The 26,450-nt window shown below is 47.8% G+C and overlaps 1 protein-coding gene across 1 annotated transcript in view; it reads right to left on the reverse strand.

The window, feature by feature from the left end:
- Window positions 1-5,004: 5,004 nt before the first annotated feature.
- The window catches only part of Hipk2 (homeodomain interacting protein kinase 2), a 63,754-nt gene continuing 42,308 nt past the window's right edge, over window positions 5,005-26,450 (reverse strand). Inside the window, exons 11-13 of the mRNA XM_029535268.1 lie at window positions 20,973-21,220; window positions 16,718-16,881; window positions 5,005-16,060 (exon numbers count right to left, since the gene is read on the reverse strand). Coding sequence (XP_029391128.1) covers window positions 15,599-16,060; window positions 16,718-16,881; window positions 20,973-21,220 — 874 coding nt within the window. The 3' untranslated portion in view covers window positions 5,005-15,598. The remainder of the gene's footprint in view (window positions 16,061-16,717; window positions 16,882-20,972; window positions 21,221-26,450) is intronic.

The raw sequence follows: 26,450 nt of genomic DNA on the forward strand, positions 1-26,450 counted from the left end.
ACATGCAGGCAAAACACTTCTATACATAATTCAAAAATAATAATAATTTTAAAAAGTTAAAGGCTCTAAGGCCACTAGACAAAAAAAGCTTTCCTAACGTTGGGTTTATCTTGGAATCACTGGCACTTGAGTCACCAATATTTAAGAAAAAAATCCCCACCTGTATCTGTTCCTATCAGGTAACTAAACATGTCTGGCTTCCCTCAGTGGCACTGGGACAGAAAGGAATGTGTGTTTCATTCACAGGTTACACTCCAGCCAGACCAGGGCCCCATATGCAAGTGACCTGACCTGGTTCCTGTGCTGTGCTCCCTGAGCTATGCTCCCCGTGCTGTGTTCCCTGTGGCCAGGCAGCCAGACTGGGCAACAACAAACCAGGTTCAGCTTCTTCCCCAGCCCCAAGCTGTGGGAGCTCACCCTTGGCCTTTCCCCCAGCCTCACTTCCCACACTCTTGACTGATGGTTTTCCTTTTGGAAGTGACTCTCAGAGTTGAGTGTACCTAAAATTGGGAGGCTCAGTCTCCTTAGGCAATTTCCGACCCAAACCCAACCTGGGCCTCAGAGTTACTGGAGCAAGGCCTCTGTGCAGGCAGGTGGACTTTGGGTGACAGAAAGTGCTAAGGAAGACTTTGGGAGGGCCAGGGGCATTTTCTTATCTTCCTCCTGGCCTGCAAGGTAGATGAGAGGCCAGTCTAAATAACTGTAGAGGCTCTTTGGGTCTAGGGGATGCTCTCAAGCTCAGGGTGGGGAGCTTTGGGAAACCACTTGTGCTGCTGTGTCCTCTGGCTGGCTTGCTTTGAGGTGGAGGCTGGTCTATGTATGCCTGTCGCTGAGGAGGGAGCCACCTCAGGAAAAGACCTCTTCATAGCCACAGGCAATTCCACTTGTCTGTGTCTCCATCACATGGCTTGCCTAAGCACACACACCGAGTAGGTCCTATGGAGAGCGTCCTTTGTAGAGCAGAGCTCTGGGTCTCCTGCAGATGTTTTTAGCCTTCAGAGACCACTCCTTTCTCCTTAACACCTCTAGTTCATAAGGCTGGCATCTTCCATGATCCTGCCTCTCTGTGGCCTCATCTTCTAGCTCGTCCTCACCATAAGCCATTGAGCCCTATGAAAATATTATAGAGAGAGAGAAAAAGTTTCTGGGGACTCTTCTAAGTTTTTTTCTTCTCTTTATGTTGAACCAAGGGCCATTATCACTCGTGACTGGTTCTCACCCCCGGAGCGCTGGGACTGTAAGTCGCACATGCCTTCTTTTCCTGGCAGGGTCTTTTTTACCCCCACATTCCTTCACATTTTGAATTTAATTTTCCTTTACTTATTTTCAAATAGACTTGTACCCACTGCCCCCCCTCTCAGATCTTACTATGTAGCCCAGGCTGGCCTTGTGCTCAGCCTCTGCAGTGCTGAGATTAAAGGCATTCAACATCATGTCCAGCTGATTCCTGATTAATTTTACCTCTTATAAAGCCTTGCTGAGAAGAAAAAATAAAAATAAAAGAACAACAAAACAAAACAAAACAAAACTCCCCCTGCCACTTTGTTGCAAGGCAAAAACTACCCCTCCCCCAACTCCATCTTTTTCTTGTCACTCCTCTGGGAACTTGGAGTCATTTAGCTGAGTGTAGTGGCTATTCCTGGTTGTCAACTTGACTATATTTGAAATGAACTACAATCCAGAATTGGAAGGCTCACCAGTGAACCTAATCTGGAGACTGGGAGATAGAAGTTTCTGATCTGGATCTTGGTATGGAGATCTTGAGACACAGTGGTGATTGAATCCAGAAGATTAAGACAGGGAGATCTCCGAGTCCAAGGTCATCTGGGATTAAAGGTGTGGTGGCACACACCTTTAATCTGGGCTACACCTTCTGCTGGGGACCATATAAGGACATTGGAAGAAGGGAGTCTGGCTCTCGCTCTTTCGCCTTCTTGCCGTGTGGGACTCAGCAACTGCTAGATCTTTGGACTTCCATCCACAGCTACTACTGAACCATTGTTGGGATTTGGACTGCAGACTGTAAGTCATCAATAAATTCCTTTACTATATAGAGACTATCTGCAAGTTCTGTGACTCTAGAGAACCCTGACTAATACAGCTGAGTTTTAGTGTTTCATCTTGGTCCAAGTTTTAGTCAAGCCTCACCTGGACAGCCTTGAAATCAATTTATTTTTCTGTTCACCTGCCAAGTCAGTGCCACACATTTTATTTTATATGTTTCAAAAACATGATTGCATTTTAGTGTATGTGTGTAGAGTGCGCCTGCCTTGTTGGGCTTCTGGAGGTCAGGGGACAGTGGGGTCTGAGATCAAACCCAGGTCCTCAGGCTTGACAGCAGGTGCCCTTTAACCACTGAACCATCTCAGTGACCCTTCTTTTACATTTTTTTTTTTTAACTGAAGAAGGAACTCCCTTCCGGGAACTGATTTCTAATAGCAATAACAAACCAATACTTTCAATGGCTCGACACAATGAGAAGGGTTTGAGGCGCTGTCTGGCCAATCCGCACATATAACTTTATTCCTGGGTAATATATGGAGGCACTAGGGGCCTGGGTGCTTCCCAGATTTCACAGGGGTAAAGAACAGATCCTGGAGTTGAACCTGATTTGGACCAACCACACAGCCTGCTGTCCATGCCTCCTAGGTGGCCCGTGGCAGCTTAAACCATGAGGCTGTCTTTCCCCAACGCAGAGAGCCTGCTTCCAGGCATAATCCTCTGCCGCTGGCCTTCCACATATTAAGAATCAAGCATTCCCCTCACAAGCAGTCCTGGTCTATGAGTAAAGATTCTGAGAGAGTTGCTGCCACAAGACCCAATACCTCTCTGGAACAATCTAAAAGACACGTAGAGGTGTCATGTGTCCTACTTGGAGTTCAGCATTGTTTCAGAAGTGCCATCAGATGCATAGAAGAGACTCACATGGGGCTGGAGAGATGGTCCAGTGGTTAAGAGCACTGACTGCTCTTCCAGAGGTCCTGAGATCAAGTCTCAGCAACCACATGGTGGCGCACAACCATCTGTAATGGGATCTGATGCCCTCTTCTGTTGTGCATGGACAGCTACAGAGTACTCACATACATAAAATAAATAAATCTAAAAAAAAAAAAAAAAAAAGCAGAAACCCACATGGTGACTCTTTATGAGTTTAAGTGGGGCAAGTATTTAGGAAATGGTGAGCCAAGTCTGTTAATATATGCCTGTCATTCTAACTACTTGGGAAAGCTGAGGCAGGAGGATCACAACTTCAAGGCCTAGTTGAGCTCCAGTGAGTTTGAGGCCAGATTGAGTAAATTAGCAAGACCCTGTCTCAACATTCAAAAAAGAGAAGAGTTGGGGCATACTTAGCAGTAGAGTGATTAGCATGCTCAAGGCATGTTCAAATCCAAGTATCCCCTAATCAATCAATCAATCAATCAATCAATAAATGAATGGTGGGAGATGGTCTCACTGCAGGGGCGAGGGGAGAGTTTGGCTGTACTGAGCTGCTTCTACAGGTGGAAGCTGGGTTGCGGCTGGGCAGTACAGCTGCTGTAGCTTCAAGCTGAGTGGCCAGGAGCTGGGGTTGAGGAAACTGTAGGTGGGTTTCTCTGGTTACCCTGGAGAGCAGGAATCCAAGGAGGTAAGTCATTGAAAAGAGGACATGTTTCTTATCAGTCCCAGGAGTCTGGAGTACAGGGGACCAGGTTAAAGCCATAGGTCACTTGTCTGCATACCTGAAGAGGTTGGGAATCTAGTATTGAGAGTCTTCCTAGTTAGGGGCCTTTTGGCTCAGTGGTCTGCTGGGTCAGTTGTCTACAGGGTCAGGGGTCTATGGGGCCAGGGGATCTGCTAGGTCAGTGATCTGTTTGGAGATCCAGAGTTGGGGTCTGCTCCAACAGATCTCAGGAGCTGGGTATTGGGACCTTAGCTGCTCACGTGTCTTGCTCGTTGGACACAGGCTGGCTCCAAACTCCAAAGGGCCCCTCCCTCTTCCTTCCTGTCCGTATAGCTGTACTTTTCTATCAGTTGGGTGGATCCACAGAAGGTGCACTGTTGGGAGCAATGTATGCAACTCCAGAGGCCAGAGGTGAGAAGACGGAAGGGAAGTTAAGGGCCAGTGGCGAGGATGAATAGGGAGCACACAAGAGCTGGAGGCAGAAGGTCCTGAGGGGCCAGGATGAGAGTGCCTAGGAGAACATGAAGCTGCACAGAGTCACCATGGGGACACTATGGTGGCTCTTTAAGTTAATATAAAGTTGTCATGTGACCCACCTCTATAGGACATATGGATGGGGAAGAACCAAAAGCAGGGGTTTGAAGAGAATTTTGCTCTCCCAAGTTCACAGTGGTAGAAAAGCCATAGGGGACAGCAGGGCGAATGAATGTTCATGCAAAGTGTGCTATGTTCCTGTAACAGAACACTATTCTGTCTGCAAAAGGAAATTCCGATCCACTCTGTAACATGAATGAACCTAAAAACATTTATTAAAATAAGCCAGGCCTAAAAGGACAAATCATGAATGGCTGCTCGCATATGAAGCCCATGGGAGAGGCAAACTCTTGAGTCCGAATGCAATGGGGTTGGACGGGCTGAGAAAAGGGGAACGGCCAAAACCAAACCAACAAAACACGGAAGTCAGGAGCTGTGACAGCTTCTAGGCTTTCTGAGGTGGGGTGTGTAGGTGGAGGCAGGCCTGGGTGAGGCTCCAGTGGGGCCATCAGCCCTGGCAACGGGGCTGTGCCACATCGAGGTTGTCTTGCTGTTGAGGGTGAAGAAGCAGAATGTAGCCCCGGGAGGAATGCTTGCATGCTCACGGGACAGCCTTGCCTCGGGTCTCAGGGAAGGAATGTGGGCACAGATCGGGTCGCTGTAGCTTGAGAGGCAATGGGGGTCCAAGAGACTTAGCACGGGATTGGCAGTGAAATGACCACAGGCCCGCCTCTCTCCAGCATGCGCACTGTGACTCCTTTCAGAGACAGGGAGCAGTTACTTGCAATGGCGCCCCCTAGTGAGGCTTGGATAAGGAAGCGGTTGGACAAAGTTTAGTGATTCCAAACAGTTTAATGTAATTCCAAGACAGTGTGATCACATCGCTACACATATACAATATGCATATGTGAGTTTACAGATTCAATTAATAACTCGCTTCACCTCAGAGACCGAGAAAATGATCAAAAAGAAACTGAGTAACAAGCTATAACAGTTCACCACAACAGGACCCCCGCCTCACCCTACAGTTAGTAATATTACAATTAAAATAACTATATTCTTCTATATTTTTTCTGTTAAAATCATCTCATAAATTTACAATGCTATTATTAGTTCCCAAGACTAATATAAATTCACTCCATTTTTCTACAACGAAAATGATGATTAATTTAGAAGCGCACGACATCATGATGAAAACAAGCATTTTAGTAGCAACAACTTCATCAGTTAAGAATTAGTTTTCTTGAAAAACATTCTAAAGCCAAGTAAAATATCCATCCTTATAACATACCTATAATGACACTAAGGGACAGGTTACATAGAGGTCTACGACACACTGGTTTGTCCTTAAAAAAAAAAAAAACAAATTAGACATTTATAAATTAAAAAAAAAGAGGGACACGTCACAGAGGAAAAAAGAGGTACACGAGAAAATACTGTTGCACGCAATAATCCCCACACAGATTAACATGGATTAACACTTTATTACAGAAACCATACAGTGAAGGAACAGGACAGGCCAGGGCTTTCGAGAGGTTATCAAGACTGCGCTGAGATGACCTGGTAGAGAAAGATCGAGATGAGATGACCTGGGGGAGGAGCCTCTCCCCTTGGCCGTGGCCATGAGTACTGCCAGGCCTCCTTCTCCATGTTCTTGTTTGGGGAGTGTGTCTTTCTGTCCTGAGCATCCCGAAGCCACAGGCAGTCGAAAGCTAAGTATTTCGACAGATCTCTCTCGCCATCTTCATGGTACTACATTTTGGAAATGTGATATAATCAGGCTGTAGCTCAAAACATGTGGTCAGAGCAAAATGGGATGAAGAATTCCAGTCCTTCTGATCTATGTCCCCTCACTCTCCTACGCCTTCGTTGCTGGGGACCCACAGAGAGCAGCAGAACCCTTGGGGCCCCCTAGCTTTGCAGAGGTGAGGCAAGGGCTGGGTCCTTAGCTGCTCGTGAAGCCCGGTGCGTCTTGCTCACTGGACACATCAAAGCTGGCTCCAAACTCTAGAGGGCTCCTTTTCCTTCTCATCCATAAAGCTATACTTTTCTATCAGAAATTTGGCTTGATATATATATACACAAACATATATATCAACATCTCTATCTATACAATGCTTCTACTACACTAGAAATCCTGCAGCCCCAACATATGCCTTTCTTGTCAACTTCATTTGGTTAAAATACACACATAAAGGGGTGAAGGGTGCTTTGGGGACTATAAATGATTGTGCCCTAGGTAACCCATGGAAGAAAGCCAGCGTTAAATGGGCAGTAACACAAGAGAGAGGGATGTGGAGGGCAGGAAGCCAACAGACTTGGAGGCAGTGTGAACTTCTGCTCTGAAGGGCACATGGTATGTGTGTGTGTGTGATAGAAAGCTAGAGGATGGCATAGTTAAGTCACTTTCAACTTCCACGTCCTTCCTCATAACCTGAGCCAGAGTACTGACAGTGACAGCAATCCATGGACCAACAGCCAGGCAGGCAGGCAGCGAGCAGGGGCATGGCTCCCAGGGCTGAACTTTCTGGGAGTCCTGAGTGCCTGAGCATGATCTGCAGTGGGGAGCCAGAGGTGGGGATGGGGCCAGGAGAGTCATTTGGAAATTGGTTGAGAGGGAACTAAAGAGAAGACAGCAGAGCCCTTTTTATTTTTAAGCTACAGTGAATTTACTTTTCAAATAATAATGAAAAGCCCATTTCTATACCTCTCACTTTTAAAAACATGAGTTAGCTTCAAAGACAATGAGACAAAATTCATTTGGTTTATTAGTGCAAAGCAAATCATACACACACACACACACACACACACACACACACACACGTACACACGCCTAGGATATGACTAAGAAGCGTGAGAACATTCTACAAGGACATTCAACAGATACAAGAGCATGCTGTGAGCGCAAAGCAAACATGGGCGGTGAGGAGTCACCACAGGTCGCCACAGGTCCTCCACAGTTCAGTGGTGGCACAAGAGAAAACCAAAACCAAACAAAACCCAGTTCACATTGTGAGTTCTAGACCATCCAGGACTACATGGTAAGAACCTGTCTTAAAGACACAATATAATAAAATACCCCAGTAAAAACCCAACCCAAACCTTACAAAACTGTCAGGGAAATTGACATTTCCTGTCTTCTCTTGCTCATGTCTCTGAAGCCTGCTTCCATCACTGCAAAGCCATCTGTGGACCCAGTCTCCAGGACCATCCTGCACTGCCCACCCCAGCCCTTTGGCTCTGAAGCCACCTTCTGAACCGAGTTTCACATCTTAGCCAGGCAATGGGTAAATTAAAGTACATGTTATTTTACATGGGGTTTGTTTTAAAGAAAAACAAAAAACTGACAAAACCAGCAACATGTAGAAAATCCAGCCAGTGAACATGGGCACAGGGGTATGGTTCTCCCTCTCAAAATGCTGACCAAGGTTCACTGCAGACCCAGGAGCAGTATCCATATTTGCAGAGCTGCTGAGTGCCAGCGTCACCTACTGCCAGGTGAGTGGCCTGGTCACAAAGGAAGCATTCACATCAAGACAGTGTTGGTGAGGCGGGGATCAGTCTCCCCACCTCTCCAAGCTCTGGCGCACAAGGCACCGGACTCTGCGGATGGCCCAGGTTCAGGACTCGCCCCTTCCCATTCCCTCCTGACTTCCTTTCACACTCTCAGGTTCACTGGATAGCAACAATAAGGGAAGCACATGCATCAGGCTGCAGAACAGGCTGCATCAGGCTGTGGAACAGCACAAGTGGGACAAGCCTGCCTTGGGGAGACAGCTTCTAACACAAGAGTCAGTCAATCGCTGTGGTTGAAGATGTCAGTTATAAACAATTTTCTTTTTAAAAAGTACCAGGTTAAATGTAAACTATAAAATACTTTAACTATAAAATGTAGCCAGAAGTATGTTTGAGTATCTACAGTCAATTGTGTCATTTACTCGACAGTGGAGAAATCAATCAGAGGGCACATTACAGAGAAATGTGCTCCCGCGTACTTGAACAGCATACTGATTATGAAACGCAGACATATCTCTTCTTGGTTTCACTTCTGGTGTAATGATGAGAATTCTATTCTCAGAACTCATTTAGGCAACAGTGACCAGGGTTTGCATTAATCCTTACTTTCAGCCCACAGAGAACATTTCATTGTCTTTTAAATCACAAGATTAAGCTGGCTACATGATTTCAAAAAAGGCTAGACCAGGACGAATGCCCACATTTGAGGTAATTATTGCCATTAGGGTCACAGTTTGTGTAAGATAACATAGCTAAACCTTCTGAAGATGTTGTTAGGTGCTCTGAGTCCCAGAACACCTACTGACACCAGCCAGGACCTCAGATCTACGCTGGCTGGGTTTGCTTCCAATGGATTTAAAGTTCTACAAGAATTGAGAACTTGTGTAAACCACCTAAGAATTTAGGCAAACAAGCCTGGAGCCAGTCAGTACAGACATTTTTACAAGAAAAGAGAAACAAACCCACCCGAAACAGAGTTTGAAAAAGTTAAAGCCTAGCCCGAAAGCATTTCTAGATTTTTGTCATCTCTCAGGTGAATGGAAACTTCCAGCACAGTACTCTCGCCCCTGCGGCCGCCAGGGGCCCCGCCCCTCCTCCCAACCTGCAGCTGCGCTGCCCACTTTTGTGTTGTCCTTCTCTTTGAGAAGGGTGTTTCCTGCAAGAAAATTCAATTTTGTTCTCTTCCCCAAGTCATCTTGCCTTTATCCCACTCCCCCCTTTTTGTTTTTGTTTGTTTTTTGTTTTTATTTTTGTCTGTTTCTTCATAGAAAACAAAGTTCCTGGACACAGACCCACATGGTATTTACAGATTTGGCGTGAACCTGGCTCCCGGTTCCGTGCGGAGCTGAACAGCGGGCCCATTACAGAGATCACAGCCGCCGTGATACTTATCAAGTACAGTAAAAAATAGCATTTTGGAAAAAATATATATTTTTAGTATTGCCTTCCTAAGATTAACTATAAGCAAGAAAAAAATCATCTTTATGTATTTATTTAAAAGAAAGAACACCTTCCCTGCACTCTCACAGGAGCTGCAGCAGCCTGAGTGGCTAAAGCCAGTTGCTGGAAGGAAACAGGAGTTCTAGGGATCCTGAGGGACTCCCCAGAGACTTTTCCTACAGTCAAACTCTGCCTCTTTCACCTGCATTCAATCCAGGAACCCTCTCTGCACATACCTGCTGAAGTCCAGTCACACAGGGCAGTCAGGGTGTGACATTCTACAAAGGACTGTCCTTGTTATACAAGGAAGGCAGCTGAGGCTGGTGTGTGAGCTCAGCTCTAGAGCCAAGCAGACAGAATGTCAAGCCCTGACTTCCCTTATTAGCTAGGTGGCCTGGGCAGGTCCTGGGGTCTGCAGGCCAGGTGCCTCCTCTACACAGGTCCTGCACGGCTGCAGTCCTTGGGCTCGTCAGCAATTCTTAGCACAGTGTTTGGCACACAGGGAATGGGAGCATCACTGAACGGCTCATTAGAGACAGGAGGCTGCGCACTGCAGTTACTGAAACAGGGAAACAAAACTCCACAGCTGTAAAGTCTGGATTAAGAAAACCAGGATCAGGAACCTGGGGGCTTTGAAATGCACCGTGTTCCCCTTTCACACTTTCCACGTCCTCAGAGGACCAGCTTTTCTATTTGTCACATAGCAGGTGTTGACTTCTTCCCAGGGATGGGTCTGAGAGGACACCGAGAAAGGGCTTGGCATACTGTAGATACGCAACAACTGTCAGTGAGTCCTTACATGAGGGACACTGCTCTTGTGCAGCAAGAGACAATCAGTATAATGTTCTCCTGGATGGGGTCTATGGTGAGGGACACCCAAAGGATTGGGACAGGGAGGGGTTCTAGCTTAGAAGCCAGGAAGCATGGAGGTTCTGTGACAGGGAACCTCCAGGATCTCTTTTCTGGCAGCTCTGAGTCAGAAGGGAAGAGACTGGTTGGAGCAACTTCTCAGGAGCCACCCCAAAGACTCGGGAAACCTTTCCTCGGGTAGTTACTACAGTGAACCATAGTGCCAAAGTTCATGAGGTTCCTTTTGCAATTAAGCCTTATCTTGCCATCTTTGGTTCTCTAGTGGCTTGACGGACTTGTCTGAGCCTGTTTGTGGAGACTAGGCAAGTGGGTCTATACTGCCATCACCAGCCCGACCTACACATCCTCAGCCTGGGATACAGTGTGGGGTCATCAGAGAAGGCTGCTTGCTTGTTTTCTAGCTTCCCATAGTAACATGAGATCAATTAATCACAAAGGAGTGCTAGAGGGATACCAGTTCCTTGGGGTAGCAGCATTTAGGGCCACTACTCCACTCCTCTTTAAAGATGAGTGATTTTGAAATAAATGCAATGAAAAAAAAAGGGGGGGGCAGGCTAGAAAGGAAAGATGAATGGAAGGTCACTGAAGTCATTATTGTCCAGGAAGGAACAGGGGATGCATCCGTCCGTCTCTGGAGCTGTCTTCGAGAGGGTTCTTTGGCTACAGAAAGGGACAGCTGTACTTTCCTTTCCAATTTGGTAAGGACATCTCAGGCTTGTTTAATCTTTAGGCTTCTACACTGAAAATTTGTAAAGCAAATAAGAGGGGAAAACATGAGCAAGGGGCAAAGCCTGTGAGCCCCGGGGCGGAGTGTGCTGTGGTACAGTGGCTGGTGGTGTGTGTGTGTGTGTGTGCAGTCTCAGGCTGGGCCATGAAAGGAGAGCTTGTCTCATGGAATTCTGTCTGCTAGCTGAGGACATAGAGCAATCTTCTTTCTGTTTTCTATCCTAGCAGCTACTTGGCAGGCCAGCAAGAGCCACGCCCACATCCTACCCTCCCTTAGCCAGATGTTGAGAACCCGGGGCAGGAGGGGCAGGTAGGGACCCAGTCACCATCATCATCATGAACCACCAGCAATACTTCCCTAAGCCTCCTAGGCACCTCACTCCAGTTTCCAAGAACGTAAACTCCACTCACATCACCCAACCCACTCCTCCACCACACACTGTTCAAAATGAGTGTTTGCAACATCTGAGACCCAGTCAAGGGAGGTCCTGTCTGCTGTGTTAACCTCCCTTCCTGACCTGCTCCATGCTGGCTGGTCAGTTCCAGTTCTTAGACAAAGAGACCAAAGCCAGGTTGGCTTTTACAGCTGCAAACAACTTCATTACCAAGAAGGGGAGAACTCAATACAGTCAGGGACACTGGGCAACCCTACTCCCTTTTCCTCTGAATCACATCAAACATCCACTTCACAGGGCTAACTGGCACTAACACAAGCCTTGCCTACTGGCCTGCTCCTCATCCACGTTCCTAAAACATCACCCCGACACACTGACAGAGACATGGGTGCCAGGGCCCAGGAAGAACCCAGCGAGCAGCAGCACTCTGCTGACCTGAGGGTCACAAGGTGCCACAGACCTATTTTAGACCTGAGCTGAATTCATCTTCTTCATGCCGAGCAGTTTATCTTCATTAAAGAAGGCCCAGAGGATGCACCAGGGACACATGGTCTAGTAAGCACTAGGTGAGTATAGTCCCAAGGGCAGCAGCCTTCCTTCCATCTTCTTTGTAAAGGGATGCAGTGCTGAGCACCTCAGTGGGGACCTAGTGAGGATGATAACTAGCTGGGATTCTGTGTTACTCCTGATGCGTCAGCTCAGAATGTGGGACGAGATCAGGGGAGGGGTGGTTGTGGGATGAGGACTGCAGAATGGCTGTTTTTGTCTGTTTGGGGAAGCTATTGCTTCAGTCCTTTCTTTACTGGGGGCCTGGTTGTTTCTGAGTGGTAGTGGGGTGTATACACACCCATCATCACAGTGCAGGCAGGGTACAGCCACAGCTCAGAAGCAGGGTGGCCTAAAAGGTTCCATGTGCCCTTGACTTGCCAGTGATTTAGAAGAGGTCCTTCCCGTGAGACTGTCTTGTGTCCTGTTCCTTTACCTGGCTCCCTAGAACTGGGAGCTGGGAGGATTTGCCTGGGGAAGAACAGACGAGGGAACTCTCACAGGAGCACTGTGCCCATTACCCTCACTGTACCTATGGCCTCCAGGTGGGATCACTGTCTCTGCATTGAGGAAGACAAGTCACACCCCAAGTACATGAATGGGAAGAGTGAAGGGACGGGGCGGGGGTTAGTGGAAGCTTTGAGAAAGGGGCCTTTTATGCTACACGTCAGATGCGAGGCAGGTTAGAGTCTGGTCAGTAGTTCACACCTGGAGGAGAGCGCAGAGGATGTGAGAGAAGTTGCCAAAGGGTCCAAAAGACACAGCACTGATAGTGGCTTTGTACCACAGCCGGGCCATGCAGAGAAGAAGGCCCCAGTGCATCCAAATCTCTGCTTTGTCTTCCCTGCAGCTCTGTGAGGGGCAGAGCTGATAGAAACAATTTTTCCTAATTCCTGGGCCTTTTCTTATTTTTTTTTCCTTTTCTTTCCTCTGACAAGATTGGACATCTAATCTATATGTCCCTCCAGTCTACTCATATACACACAGCAAGAATAAAATAAATTTAAATATTATGAAGAAAACACAAAGATACTTGGAATAAATGTATACTTCAAACCCTGACTAAAATAGCAACAAGGTGATAACAATCATAATTACAGTGGCAATAATACAGTCAGTACAACACTAACTTTATGAGCAGCAAGGAACACTCATTCCTGGTCTGGAAGAGAAAGGGTGGGATGTGTGGAAGAGTGAGAAGCTGCAGCACAAGCAGGCAGGAGGAGATGGAGGGCAAGCTCGGTCCTCCCCAGAAGGCCGGCTCCAGAGACTGCTGGCCTTCCAGGTACTGCCCGTGACAGGGCAAGCCAGGCCCACTGTCAGCTGCAATTTAGTATGGTGACTTAGTATGAGACAGTCCTATGGGAAATGCTGCCATCTAGCTGCTAGAAACTTCTGTGACAGACTTGCATGCTGGAGAGGCTCTAGCAGCCTCTGGCTCAGGGGCTCCAAAGGCTTTGCTCCGTATCCCGCTCCGTATCCCTCTCCGAATGGATAGCTTTCTTGCTGTCTCACTTCCAGCCAGAGCTGGTCTTGGAATAACGTGATTCTGACCAGGATAAGAAAAATGGAGCGCCCTACCACAGGCCAGCATCATCCAGTCCACTCCCAGTAAGCCCTCTGCTGGAGTGGGTCAGATCAGGCCCAAGTCTAGCGTATCTTCTTTTTGGCCCAGGGTGCACTGAGACACATCCAGTTTAGGGACTTTATAAGAATTAATGGTTGGGCAAGTTTCCAGAGTTTTTCACAGCTAAAAGCTAAGTAAGCTTCGTTACTGAAGGAGGACAGCTATTATGAGGAGAGCCTTTCACAGTAGATTGATCAGGGCCTAAAGAGGGAGGAAAGGGAGGGGGCTGGAGGATGCTGGTCTGCTGACCAGAGACCCCTTTGTACCTGATGATGTGGATGAAGGGCCAGCTAGGACTCACATCAGGATCAAACAATTCAGCCCGTCCTGGACCTGACAGGTCTCTAAAACAACGGCTCCAGAGTTTCTCAGGAGGACAGAGAACTCCTACCCCCTCCACTGTCCAAGCCTGGAGAAAGTATGCAGAATACAGCAAAGGGGCACAGGCTCAGGGTGGATTTCTTTGGAGGCTTAGTTGTCCACGGCAATGTTTTCTCAGTGCAATGGATCTCTGGCCACCCCACTAGTGCCCCTTCAACCCTCAGCTCATTATCTCTCTCTCTCACAGGCAGAGATCAAACTGTCTAGGGAGAGCTAGGCTAATTTCAGGACAGAGGTGACAGCAGACTTACCAGTGGGTCTGTAGTGGGAGAGAGCTGGCAAAGCCAGGAGCCTGCCCAGCTCCTGAGCTGGCGGAGAGAGATGTGGGTGCGTCTGCGACTACCAGGCTTCATGTGGGAGGGAGGGACCGGGGAGGAGGTGGTGGGCTTGACAGCTGAGGCAGCTGCCTGGCAAAGCTGCCATTCCCTAGACTCCCTAGCGCCATCCATGGCACAGCTAGGGCAGGGCGAGGAGTCTCTCTGGGTCTCTGCCCTCAAAGTAAAACTCACCGAAAGAGCCAGCTGTCACCACTGTGCTTCACCATACGGCGCCCACGTCCCCCGTGAGGTCCACGGGTCTCTCCCTTTTCATTATGCGAGCTTCTCTGAAATCCTTCTGCTCACAAAGAGCCCAGGAAAGACAATCCACATGACATTAAAACAATGAAAAATCATAAAGACCCAAGTAAAATATTACAACAGCTTACACAGAGCTGAGAACATCTGACCAGCCCCGACCAGTTTCTTGGAGAGTACCAGTGGAAGTAGACCCTTTGCCATGTCTCTGTCTGTCAGTCGTTAAGGCACTAGGAGGGAATGATGTAAAATCAAGACTGCAAGGGCTGTGACGGCCGGCGGTGCCAAGGGACACATGGGGAGGGTGGCAGCCCCAGTCACACCCACACGTGCTCGCACACTCACTCGATCACCTGGACTACCACATTGGTTCCATGCCTATGTTAAATCACTTTGTGCAATTATATTGAGGACTAGTCTATTGGTATCACTGGAGTTGAACACAAGGTAGGAAACAAGGGTGCAGTGCTACATTCTTCTAGGGTGTCCAGAACAACCACTAGCCTGTGCTACACGACTAGGGGTTGATCCAAAGAGAAAAGAAAGTCTCAGAAAAGAAAATAATTAAGGACTGCAACATACATAATTAATGACATCTGAGGAATAACATTGCTTAGGGATTTATCCAGAATGCTCCAAAAGAGGAACCCCGCCCTTCTTCTGGGGGAATCTTCCATTAGTTTAGCTGACCCCACTATTTCTGACAAATAAGTCAGAACTGGGCTTTGCCAACCCCAAACCAACCCCCAAATATGAGTCTTTTCAGGCCATAACCTGACATTTGAAAGGGATGTTGACCCTTTTGGAGTTCTGGGAAAATCCCTAATTTTTATGTTCAATTAATTAAAAATCTACTGGACTTCCATATCTGGTGTCCCTGACAGCAAGTTCTTCAATGTCACTTGCTGTCATATGAAAATAATCTTTAAAAAGTTCATAAAGTTCTTCAAAAAACCTGGGGCCCCTTGCTTCCAGGCTCCAGCCGCTCCTCTTCTCCTTCCAGTTTGGTGCAGAATGGGTTTGTGAGTTGTGTTTTTCTTTCATTTTTTTCCTCTTTTGTTACCAACATTTTTCTTTTTCTTTTTTTTTCCTTTTTCTTTTTTAAAATAAAAAGCATAGATTTCCCCTCCTTACCCCTCCTTTTAAAATGTTCTCTTCTCCACTCTAAGTCCTCCCACTTCCTAGTTCAAGTTTCACCTGTGCCCCGACTGCCCCCTCCCTGCCCTGTGTGCATTGCTTGTGTGCGGCACCTGCAGCAGAAAATCCCAGCTCCCCAAGTCGGTCTGGGAGCCCCTCCCCCCTCCTCCCGGCGGGCCTCCTCCAGTGTTTATATGTAAGGGTATTGGTTGACCTTGGCAGGACTCAGTGGGTATCCAGTGTAGACGGTGGAGGCTGGCGAGGCGCTGATATAGGTCTGGTGGGCAAACTGGGCCGGATACTGACTGGGGTGGATGGTGGGCGAGGGCAGGACCCGGGGCCCCATGCTCACAGGGACCTGGTGGACGATGCTGGCCGGATAGGCAGTGTGCTGCACGGTGTGGCGTGCTGAGCCTTGGGATGCCACCAGGTGGGCTACAGTACCGGTGGAGCCTAGGGCTGTGGGCGCTGTATAGGTGTAGAGGTGAGGCTGGGTGGGGAGGTGGGCAGCCGCAGCCAGGTGGGGGTGAACAGTGCCATGGCTGGGGCTGTTGTGTGGGAAGGTGTACGGAGCTTGCGCCATGGTAGGAGTGATGTAGGCCTGCTGTCGACGGTGACTCCCGGTGCGGTCCGCAGCCATGTGCTGCTGAGCCTGAGAAGGAAAAGCAGCAGAGAGACAGCATTAGGGGGAGGAGGGGGAGGAAGGACAGAAGGAGAGGCAGGAGTGACAACAGATGCTTCCCTTCAAAAGCAGAGAGCATGAAGATTTGTTTGGATTGAGAAAGTAATGTCTGTTTGGCCAATCACCAGGCTAGGGTGCTATTCAGCAAGCTCAGAGCCAAGCTGGGACACTTGGCTGAAGGGGGAGAAGGACCCTTCTCTCAATAACTGCCTTCCCACATCATGTGAGATCTCACTCTAGAATTGGGTCTTCCAGAAAGAGTCCAAGCAAAAACCCTCTCTCCTGAAAAGATCCCACATGTTTGGGGCATGCGTGCAAATCTCCGGGTGCTCCCTCCATGGGTGTGGGTGCTGGTTGTGAGGACCTCTGCAGCAAGGCAACTTCAGGGATAGCCTGGCGGGCCAGGGCAACAGCAAGCCAGCATGTCCAACCTTTGCTGGGCTGACATAGTACCATGTGGGCCCTGATCGGCAGGTCTGTCCTACCACCACGTTACTAAGTACTGTCACTTTGCTTTGGCCTGGCTCTCTGTGAACAAGATACTGCCTTTCCCAGGGATGGTCTAGGGTAGCAATAAGCCAATGAGGCCCATTAAGGGCACTGTCTCCTGTGGCCTCTGGGGCTTACCTGGCTGAGATTGAGGGGCTGCTGCTGCTGGAAGTGGGGGCCTGGCCGCTGCTGACGGTAGGCGATGGCTCCTGAAGAGCTCCCTGAAGAGTGTCCACTGGTGGAGGTCACGGTGCTGGAGGACTTGGACTTGAAGGAGGACGAATGGTGACTGGCACTGATCGCTGAGGGAGGTAGAACAGCCATACAGGTCAGTCGCATGCCCGTTGGCTGTCTAGAGTTACTCCCTCCCTTCCCCAACAGCAGCCTTCAAGGTAGGACATGTTCCCAAGACATATGTCCAGGCATAAACTACGTAGTCCCCAGACCTAGGCAGGTATTCATCTTGACTCTAGAGAGACAGCTGGGCTCTGGCCCTTGGCTGCATGGAGTATTTGAGCTGCAAATGAGGGAGAGAGGAGAAGCAAGATCAAGGGTAAAGGTGCAGGCCTATGCTAGCCCCACACTCACTGGTCCTCTGGGGGAAGTGTTATAGCAATACCTGGGAGGTGTGTGGAAGGGAGGAGGCCTGCCTGATTCCCTCCCGGAGGATCAGATGTGATCATGCTAATGGCTGGACCTAACACACAGCAGAAGTTACAATAATGCTGCGGCTCTCCTGACCTCAGACAGGATGAGACTAACTCTCCCAGGGAATGGCCTGACATAACTGCTGTTCCTATGTTACTGGCAATGTAGAGATTCTGCCCAGCCAGGAGGTTGCTCTACACTTTGGTCACTGTGATCCCAGACTTGTAGCTGGGGGTGGCATAAGAGTCTGCATTATAATACATTCTGAGAGTTGACTGGTGCTCCTGGGTAGGAAGACCACAGCCTAATGGTTAGGAGATTGAGGAAGGGCAATACCTACATCAGATGGCTGTAAGTACCTGGTCAAGGGAGCCCAGAGCTTTATTAGAGCCTACTGTCTGCCAGGACTGCGACTTGTACCACCCGGGAAGCAGATGGGGTGAGAGTGGCAACTAGGAAGCATCTCAAAGCATAAAGGTAAGAGGCAGAGGTAGAGGATAGAGGGAGATGCTAATGGCTGGTCAGAACAGGCTTTGACCTCCTGAATAAAGTAAGAGTGATACTTTGCAGAGAAAAGCACCTAAATGTACAGGCCATAACCCTCTTCCTTTTATTTGTGATGGGGTCTCATTATGTAACCCAGGCTGCCCTCAAACTTGCAACCCTCCTGTCTCTGCTTCTTCTGTGATGATATTATATAGATCACCAGACCTGTGTAAGCTACAGCCTCTTTACTGAACAATACCCAAGAGCCAACAACAGGCAAGCAACAAGCAGGCACACAGTTGAGGAGATACTGAACCTGCACAAGAAAGAGCCTAGGCAAACTTGTGAGGGAGAAGTTCCCAGGCACCTCTGTGTTCTATGGTTCAAATGCCTGAAGGAACACAAGAGGCCTGTGAACTGTATTATTGGTGTTGTATGGTTTAAAATCCACAGTTAATATATTCATTCTACTCTGTAAAAGCTAAAGAACAAAGAAGAATTAGTTGAGAAGAAAATGGCTTTGGTTTGGAGTGGAAGGACAGCTGCCTCCCATTGCCCCAGGTGCCAGCCTAAGCAGGAACGAAATGCCAGGTGGGAGACAGGAGCGCGAGGTGGTGGTGAGTCTCTAAGAGCATGCTTTGCCCAAGGGAAGACGGCATGCTTTAAGGAAGGCAATAAGTCCCTCATCTCCACCAGCACAAGGATGTCTGAGCACTCTCACATTGTGTCATGCAACTAATGATTCATTTCCTTCATTGAGTTTCTGGAATTGACTAAATAAGGTCTAAATCTTATCTTAGGACAGATGGCACTACACATTAAGGAACCATGTATAATAAAAGATGGAGCCTTTGAGTGACTTGGGATAGATCACCTTTTTTGACAAACTCCAGAGTTATGAAGTCAGGGTTGCAAACCCCAAGGCAAGCCCTGACAATGGAAGTGTTCCAGCAAAGGTATTGGGTCCAGAACAAAGGGAAACTGCATACCTCGGGGGTGGGCAGAAGATAGAGGGAACATCCCACCTCTTATGAAACTCAACCCCAAGTCCAGGAAGATTGATTGCTGGGAAGGAGACAGTGGGTCCCAGAATGAGGTCCATGTATCTAAATGTGCACTGGCATCCAAGGCCCCTTTCACTTACCCCTGCATTGAGTTCTCTCAGGAGGTGCCTGGGAATTGGTGGATTGAACTTCCCAGGAGTCCTGGTGCCAGTGGAGCAGACTATATTTAGGACTCAGTGCCCAGACTAAGCCAGTTAGATTCTCAGAGCTCAGCCAAACCCTGGATCTTTGAGGACGAGCTATGAGGTCAAACAGAAAGCTGCACGTCTTGGTTGTCAGCAGAGCTTCCCTGTCTCTCCAGGCACCAGGAGCTTGTGTGCTGGGATTGAGCTCCTCCCTGCTTGGTGACAGATCGTGAACAGATCTCTGCTCTAGTCCAGCATCCTAGAAACTTTGTAGGGATTATGTTAGAAGAAGAATCAATCAGTTCAAGGGATTACAGCTTGGGCCTGCCAAATGGCAATGTTAGAAATAGCCCAGTGTCTATTATTGTGGTGACAAGATAAGCTGGTCACACTGTCAGAGTGGAAGAGCCTGGATGTAAGATGGGCCTGAAGGGGTCAAGAGATTCAGGCAGTGATTTTTCTTACTGAGGTGAATGAGGTGACAATGGGACTTCGATGAGCCTTCACTATCCTAATGCAGATTCTGTGGGCATGAGGGAACAGATGTTCAGTCATGCAGTGTGTGCATGCAAATGTGCTTAGGCACAGGTTATCTGAAGCAGCAGACCCTGAGAGGCCACTCTGAGAACCTCTGTGCTCTTGCAGTTCTTGTTTGGTAATCACAGTAGCTACGTGTTTCTCTGAAGACTAGTTATATTAGAGATATAACTGTGGGGTTCATTCCATGTGCACACCGCCTTACTGAGCAGCTCAGCAGCCTCATGTTATTTCTTAGTCAGGGCACTGTGGGCCCACACTCTGCTTATCACCCTGAGAGTATTGACTTTGAAAACCAGCATCAACACCCTGGACTGTGGGTAGTTGGGACATGAAGATGAGCATCACTGGGTGCAGGGCAGATGTCTGAAGAGAGTAGATGGGGTGCCTGAAAGAGGCCTGTGAGCATCCCCACCCCACATGGATCACCCCCAGTCAGATGGTAAGGGAGAAAGGAGCCTAAGCCTCTCTCCATTTTCTCTCTGGCAGACTTGCCTGGTGTAAAAAGGGCCAATCACAGGCCTGCTGTGAACATTGGGAAAGTATTGGCAGCTGGCCACAGAAGGGGACTTGGAAAAGTCTCCACAGTTCTCATCTTAATCATACCCAGCACCTCGAGCAACAGCACCTCAGCAACTTGGTAACCACCAAAGAAGTATCCTTATCTTCCAGGGTAACCTGTGGCCATGTCACATGACAAACAGAAGGTCCCTTTCTGATGTCACAAAGATGCTACCTAGCCTGGCTGCGGCTGATGACAGCATGTAGCAGAAGAACAGACATGCAGAGTCTTTGGCATAGCCTCCCAGTTCTTGTATGTGAGCGGAGTGAAGGGGACACTGAGGGGCTGCTGTTGAGGAAGAGCACAGAGGGCCGCTGCCTGACTTCAAAGGCTAAGGTCGCTGGCATTCTGCCAGGGCCCAGCTTTCAGGATAAGCCTCATGCAATGTCAGTTCTTTAAGTAAGGCAGAGAGAAATGTGCTCAGCTCAGATTTCTGCACCCAAGGCAAAGCCCTGACCCTCACATGGCAAGGTCAGATCATGTGCTTCCTTACCAGATACTTGCTCTACCCTAGAAAGATGTCAGGACTGTCAAAACTGGCTGATAAGAAAGTGGGGTGTTTCCACTGTTTATCAACCACGACAGAAGCAGAGCCACCGAGAGGCCAGCTGTGCTTTCAGAATTCCAAAAGGAACATCTTCTGTATAGAATATGATGACAATGACTGATATAGCAGAATCCCACCGTGGCTGCTGGAAGAAAAATCAAGTGTACGATGGAGATGACCTGAAATAATTAGGTATGCTCTGTTTCACTAGTACTAACATTTTTTTTTTTTTTTTTTTTTTNCTGTCCTGGAACTCACTCTGTAGACCAGGCTGGCCTCAAACTCAGAAATCCACCTGCCTCTGCCTCCCAAGTGCTGGGATTAAAGGCGTGCACCACCACACCCGGCTTAGTACTAACATTTCTAATAGCAGAAAAAGAGAAAAGCAGAGAAGTGCCACGGCTCTGCTGTGGTCCCACGTTACCTGGCCCTAGGCTCTCACATTCTACCAACACTTCACTGGCCTGGGTCTTCAGTGGAGGGACGATGATGGTGCGAGGGTTGCCAGTGCAGTGATTCTCTAGGGCCCCCTTGGTGTCCAAGGTGTTAGTGCCGTTGTGCCCTGTGCGCTGCTGCACCGAGTAGGGGCTGGTGTTGCTGGAGGAGTCAGAGTAGGGAGAGTCGTGGACTGTGACACAGCTGATGACATTTTTTCTTTGCTTGGAGACTGTGCTGCAAAGTTAAAGGGAGAAGTTAGGACTGCAGGCTGGCTGTGAGGTAAGAGAACCTGTTCTGGGAAGAGCCCTTGGTTTGGCCCTGCACCAGAGTTCATGGGAAGACAGGCAGAGCAGGCTGGGCTGGGCTGGGCTGAGCCTGGGCACACTGAGACAATCAACAGTGGGTCTAAGCTGTCCCCATGTGGCAGAGTTAGTGGAGCTGGGTGCCAAGCCCTCCAACTACTAGAACAGGAGGGAGTCTGTCTGAGTGATCAAGCAGGTGAGAGCTGGAATTGGAGGGAATGGTTCTGAGCCTATGAGAATCAGCAGAGTATAAGCAGGCAGGAAGAGGTGTTCAGTGATTCAGGATGCTGCTGGAGGGGCAGAGGATGGGTGACAGGCTGAAGACCTCATCATTCAGAAACGCTGAGAAACAGAAATTGAGTTGAATTTGAGTGATTATGTTCAGGCCTCCCAGGACCTCTGGTTACTCATTTTTAGGGATGACCTGGCCTTCCTGCAGAGTTCCCATCCCTTGGGCCAAGGTCAGGAGAAAGTACTGTCTTGAGCTCTAACAGCAAGGCTCCTGTGTGCTAATGCCACCAGAGAGTGGCTCCCAAACCCTGGTCTTCATTTCTAACTAGAACTTTACTAGAAACAGGGAAGAGCTGGCTTGAAGTGGCTCTTGGCTAACACTTGCCTTTCATAGGGCTTTATGTCCCTGTGGTTACTCTGGGAACCAGTTCTATCTGCCTGTGGCTTGGTGACAGGCTGCTGGGATGGCAGATGTGGAACCTATGGTATATTATGCAAGGTTTTAAAAATGGATGTTCATCTATTTTTGTACACTGATCATTTATTTTTAAGAAATAACAATTGTCTAGGCAAGAGGGCTGCTTTCCAGCTAATCTGATATGGGAAAAAGCTAGTATTTATAGAATCTGATGGGGTTTCCAATGGTCCTCCTACCCCAGGAGTGTTACCTAACGCCACAGACCCAGGCCAGGCTCTTTTCAAGGTGAGCTATTTTTATCACGAGGGAGAGTGGGGAAGAGGGCTCTTCCAAGGGCAGCGTGGCAGGAGGCCAGCAGAAGGTCAGTAGGGTTGTGGACCTCCAGAGGTAGGAGGGGCAGTCAGGTGAAAGCTCTGGGGGACCTGGCCCTGCTCCTGATAGCCAGCACTAGTGACGCCAGGGCTGGACCATTCCCGCAGTGGCCAGGCTCCCTTTTCTTGCTGATTTAGGGCAGAAGACCCTAGCTGGGTCTGTGGGTTAGAACACGGGATGATAGGGCCTTGGGAATTGGTTGTCTACACAGCGATAGTACGGGTAATGGCAGAACCAGTATCATACTGTACAGCACATGTGAAGCCGAGCACCAGGTAAAGTATTACTATTGTTATCTAGGAGGAGCTTCTCTAACCCCACATCCCAAAGGCCCCCAAATCTAAAACTTTTTGAGTTGTGACATGGTAGTGTTAGTGGAAAGACCCGTGTCTGGCCTGATATGGCAGGCTGTAGTCAAAAAGAAGGCCTACTAAAATTAACTGTGTAAAATTTCCTTCAGGAGATATGTACATGGAAAAATTTGAAATTCAAAACATTTTTGGTTCAAAGCCTTTAAAAATAATTTAAATTTTTATTGAGAATAGATTTTTTTTTTTTGTGTTCTGGTCATGGTTTTTTCTCCCTCAACTTCTTCCAGATCCTCTCTAACTCAATCCACACCTTTTCTTTCTCTCTCATTACACATGCGCTCTCTCTCTCTCTCTCTCTCTCTCTCTCTCTCTCTCTCTCACACACACACACACACACACACACACACAAGCCCCACAAAAATATACAAACAAATCAGAATAGAACAAAACAAGCAAAAAAGGAGTGAGGAAATATAGATGCAGACACAAAGTCAGAAAACACAATATATAGGCAAATGATTTGTAAAGTATATACAAAAAAATGATCAGACAAATCACTAGGAAACAAAAGTCCTCCAAAAATGCCCCTGGTTCACTCGTGTTGGCTGTCTGGGGCTGGGCACGGGGCCTGCTGATGTGTGTGGTTTGCACAGCAGTGAGAGTCCTCTGGAGAGCTAATTCTTCCTAAGTGGTTATCACTTGAAAACATTTTCTGCGTTAGGGACAAGGCTGTGTGCCCACTTCCCCTCTCAGGGCTGGGACCCCAGCTAGCTCAGACCTGTGCAGGCCCCGATCCAAGCCTTATTAAAGACGGGATTCCACTACGTAGTCTAGACTAGCCTCAAATTCAGATATCTGCCTGCATCTGCCTCCTAAGTGCTGGGATTAAAGGCGTGCGCCACCACCGCCTGGCATCTCAAGTCAAGCCTTTTAGATAAAGGATGTTCAACTTGTATTCTTACGTAACAGGGAAAAGCAGCTCTCCACAAACCCTCCCAGGCACAGTGAGTGTTACGAGGAAAGGACTGCTTCTCTAGTCTGTGCTACGCCCGGAGATTGATAGGACAGAAAAAGACAAGCCATTAGTTTGGAATCTTGGAGATCTACAGTCAGTGCCACAGGGAATAGCTACACAGAAATAGAAACACGCCTCTGTCCTCGAAGATGAAAAGCTCAGTGGGAGACTGTATAACAACATGACAAGTTAAACAGTAAAAGCTCTAAAATAACCAGTTAGAATAACGGATGTCACACAGCCTTCCACGATGAACTGTCAAATGACTCTTCCAGACGACAATTGTTAAGAACCCAAAAGAAGGTGAAGAATGAACTGGTCACATAGATTTACAGCTCTTCATATTTACTTACTTTTTAATTGTTGTGTATGTGCATGTGTGCACATGTGTGCAAGTGCCTGCAGAAGCCAGAGATGTCAGGATGCCCTTGAACTGGAGTTACAGGCAGTTATGAGCCTCCTGATATGGGCTCTGAGAATTGAGCCTAGGTCTCCTGAAGGGTATTATGTGCTCTGAACTCTCCAGCCATCTCTCCAAACCTTTGAGTGAAGTTCTTATATGAACCCTATGTATCACTTAAAATAAGCCAGACACAAATTCTGCATGAGTCAACACAAGAAACATGTAGAATAGGCAAACTCATACAAAAGGGGAAAAAAAGGTTACAGATACCAGAGGTCTGGAGAATAGGGTAGGCAGAGAAAAATATAAAATTATTTAGTGGATACAGAATATTGGGTTGGAATGACAGAAAAGTTTTAGAATAGATAATGGTAACAATCAGTGCTGCCGAATGGCTAAAATGTTAAATTTCATGCTTTACCATAATTTAAAAAACTAATGTGCAATCTCCCTAGTGAACTGTACACAGTAAATTGGTGGATTATATAATATATGAATTATTTCTAATTTTAAAAAGCCCATGGGTTTATCCACAATAAAAAGCTCCCACGATATAGCCTTGGGTACTGTAGCAGCACTGCCTCAGCAGATCTCAGGGGCTACAGGTAATGGTGTCTGTACCAAGAATTAGAGAGTTCCTGAACCTGGAAAGCAGGAAAAGCAATGGAGATGTGGAGCCGACGTGAAAGCTGGGGGGTGGGAGGGCTTGTGGCTCTGTTCTGTGTGTGTGTGGAGTAGTCACTGGTTCTGAGCAGAACTGTTTGATGTCCTGTGGTTGGGGGTATCCCTCCCACTTGCACAGGTACAAAGTGCTTCTGGGACCAGGGATGGAGCTGGGAATTCATTCCAGTAAAGTTCTCAAGGGGATGCAGAAGGCATGCTACTCTGTTCTTCACTCAAGACTTCTGTCACTGTCACTTGCACTTGATTAAATGACCCAAACACAGTGGCTCCTTTTACAGTCTCCTGAAATGGGAATATGTTCTGCTGCAGGGGCATGATATGTAAGTCGAGGACCCACGTGAAGATAGAGGTTGGCTCTCAATTGTCCCTGCAAATGGTGTTCTAGTTCTGGCTCTGCTGTCCCTTTCCAGGTGGGACCCTGGGCAACCACCGCCCTGTACCATCCACCTGGCCCTGACCCACTCTGAAATTACTAGGGAAAGTGGGAGAGAGTATTTGCAGTATGAAAGGGCCCATTCTGAATATCCCACAGAGATTTATTATGAAAGACATTCAAGATAAAATCCAGTCTACTGTTCATGTCAAGAGAAAACAAATCTCTTTAGTGAGAGGGACTTATACATACACGGGGTCCTGGCCATTTCCTGCTGAGCCTCCCTCCCTCAGCCTATATATTATTTAGAAAGCGGGCAAGCAAAGCAACAACACACAATACTAATTTTGACTAGACTGTAATCTGACCTCAGACACAGTGTAAATTGTGCCCATTTGGAATTTGTAACCCCGATTTGCTAATTGTGAAGAAGCTCTAGTTTTTTTTGTTTTGTTTTTTTCAAGATTTATTTATTTATTTAATGTATATGGGTAGCTGTACTGATGGTTGTGAGCCATCATGTGGTTGCTGGGAACGAAGGTTGCTTCAGCCAGCCCCGCTCTCTCTCTCTGCCTGGCCTAAAGATTTATTTATTATTGTATGTAAGTACACTGAAGCTGACTTTAGGCACACCAGAAGAGAGCGTCATCCATCATTACAGGTGGTTGTGAATTCTCATGTGGTTGCTGGGATTTGAACTCAGGACCTTTGGAAGAGCAGTCAGTGCTCTTAACCGCTGAGCCATCTCTCCAGCCCGAAGAAGCTCCAGTTTAATGCAGATAAAACTTCCTAACTGCGGGAACTTTCTGAAGGCACACTACACTACCTCATGAACTAGCACACTGCCACTGAAGGAAGGCTTTCTGCACAGAGTCCTGTGGGAGCTGGAAGCTTGGCTGTAACTGGGCACTATATGTCACTGTCTTGTTATCTGGATGAGGTGGGGAAAGAAAAGCACCCCAAACTCCTCATGAGGTTCATCCCTTTCTCTGTGGCTGGGAAGTCCCATGACTAACAAGCAAAATCACATGACAGCTTAACATTGTATCTTTTTATACAGTTTTATATCTGACAGGTTTGGGAAAGGTGAATTAGTGTGATAGCTGTTTCTATTCTTGTCTATTGCTAGAAATATCTGCGCACTAGGTAAATATACTATCCAGATTAGAGAACAATGGGGAGCTGCTCAACAGCTCCCTTTAAAAACCAACCACACATCTGAGATTGGCACTGCTGGCTCTTCAGGCTCATACATGTCAGTACTACGGGGACTCATTCCACCATTGTCTCTAATTATTATCGACAGTTATCAATCCCATTCTGAGCTGGTTAATGGAAGAGAGAGAGAGAGAGAG

This window comes from Mus pahari, chromosome 2 (assembly GCF_900095145.1).
Source record: "Mus pahari chromosome 2, PAHARI_EIJ_v1.1, whole genome shotgun sequence".
In the NCBI taxonomy this organism is placed as follows: domain Eukaryota; kingdom Metazoa; phylum Chordata; class Mammalia; order Rodentia; family Muridae; genus Mus; species Mus pahari.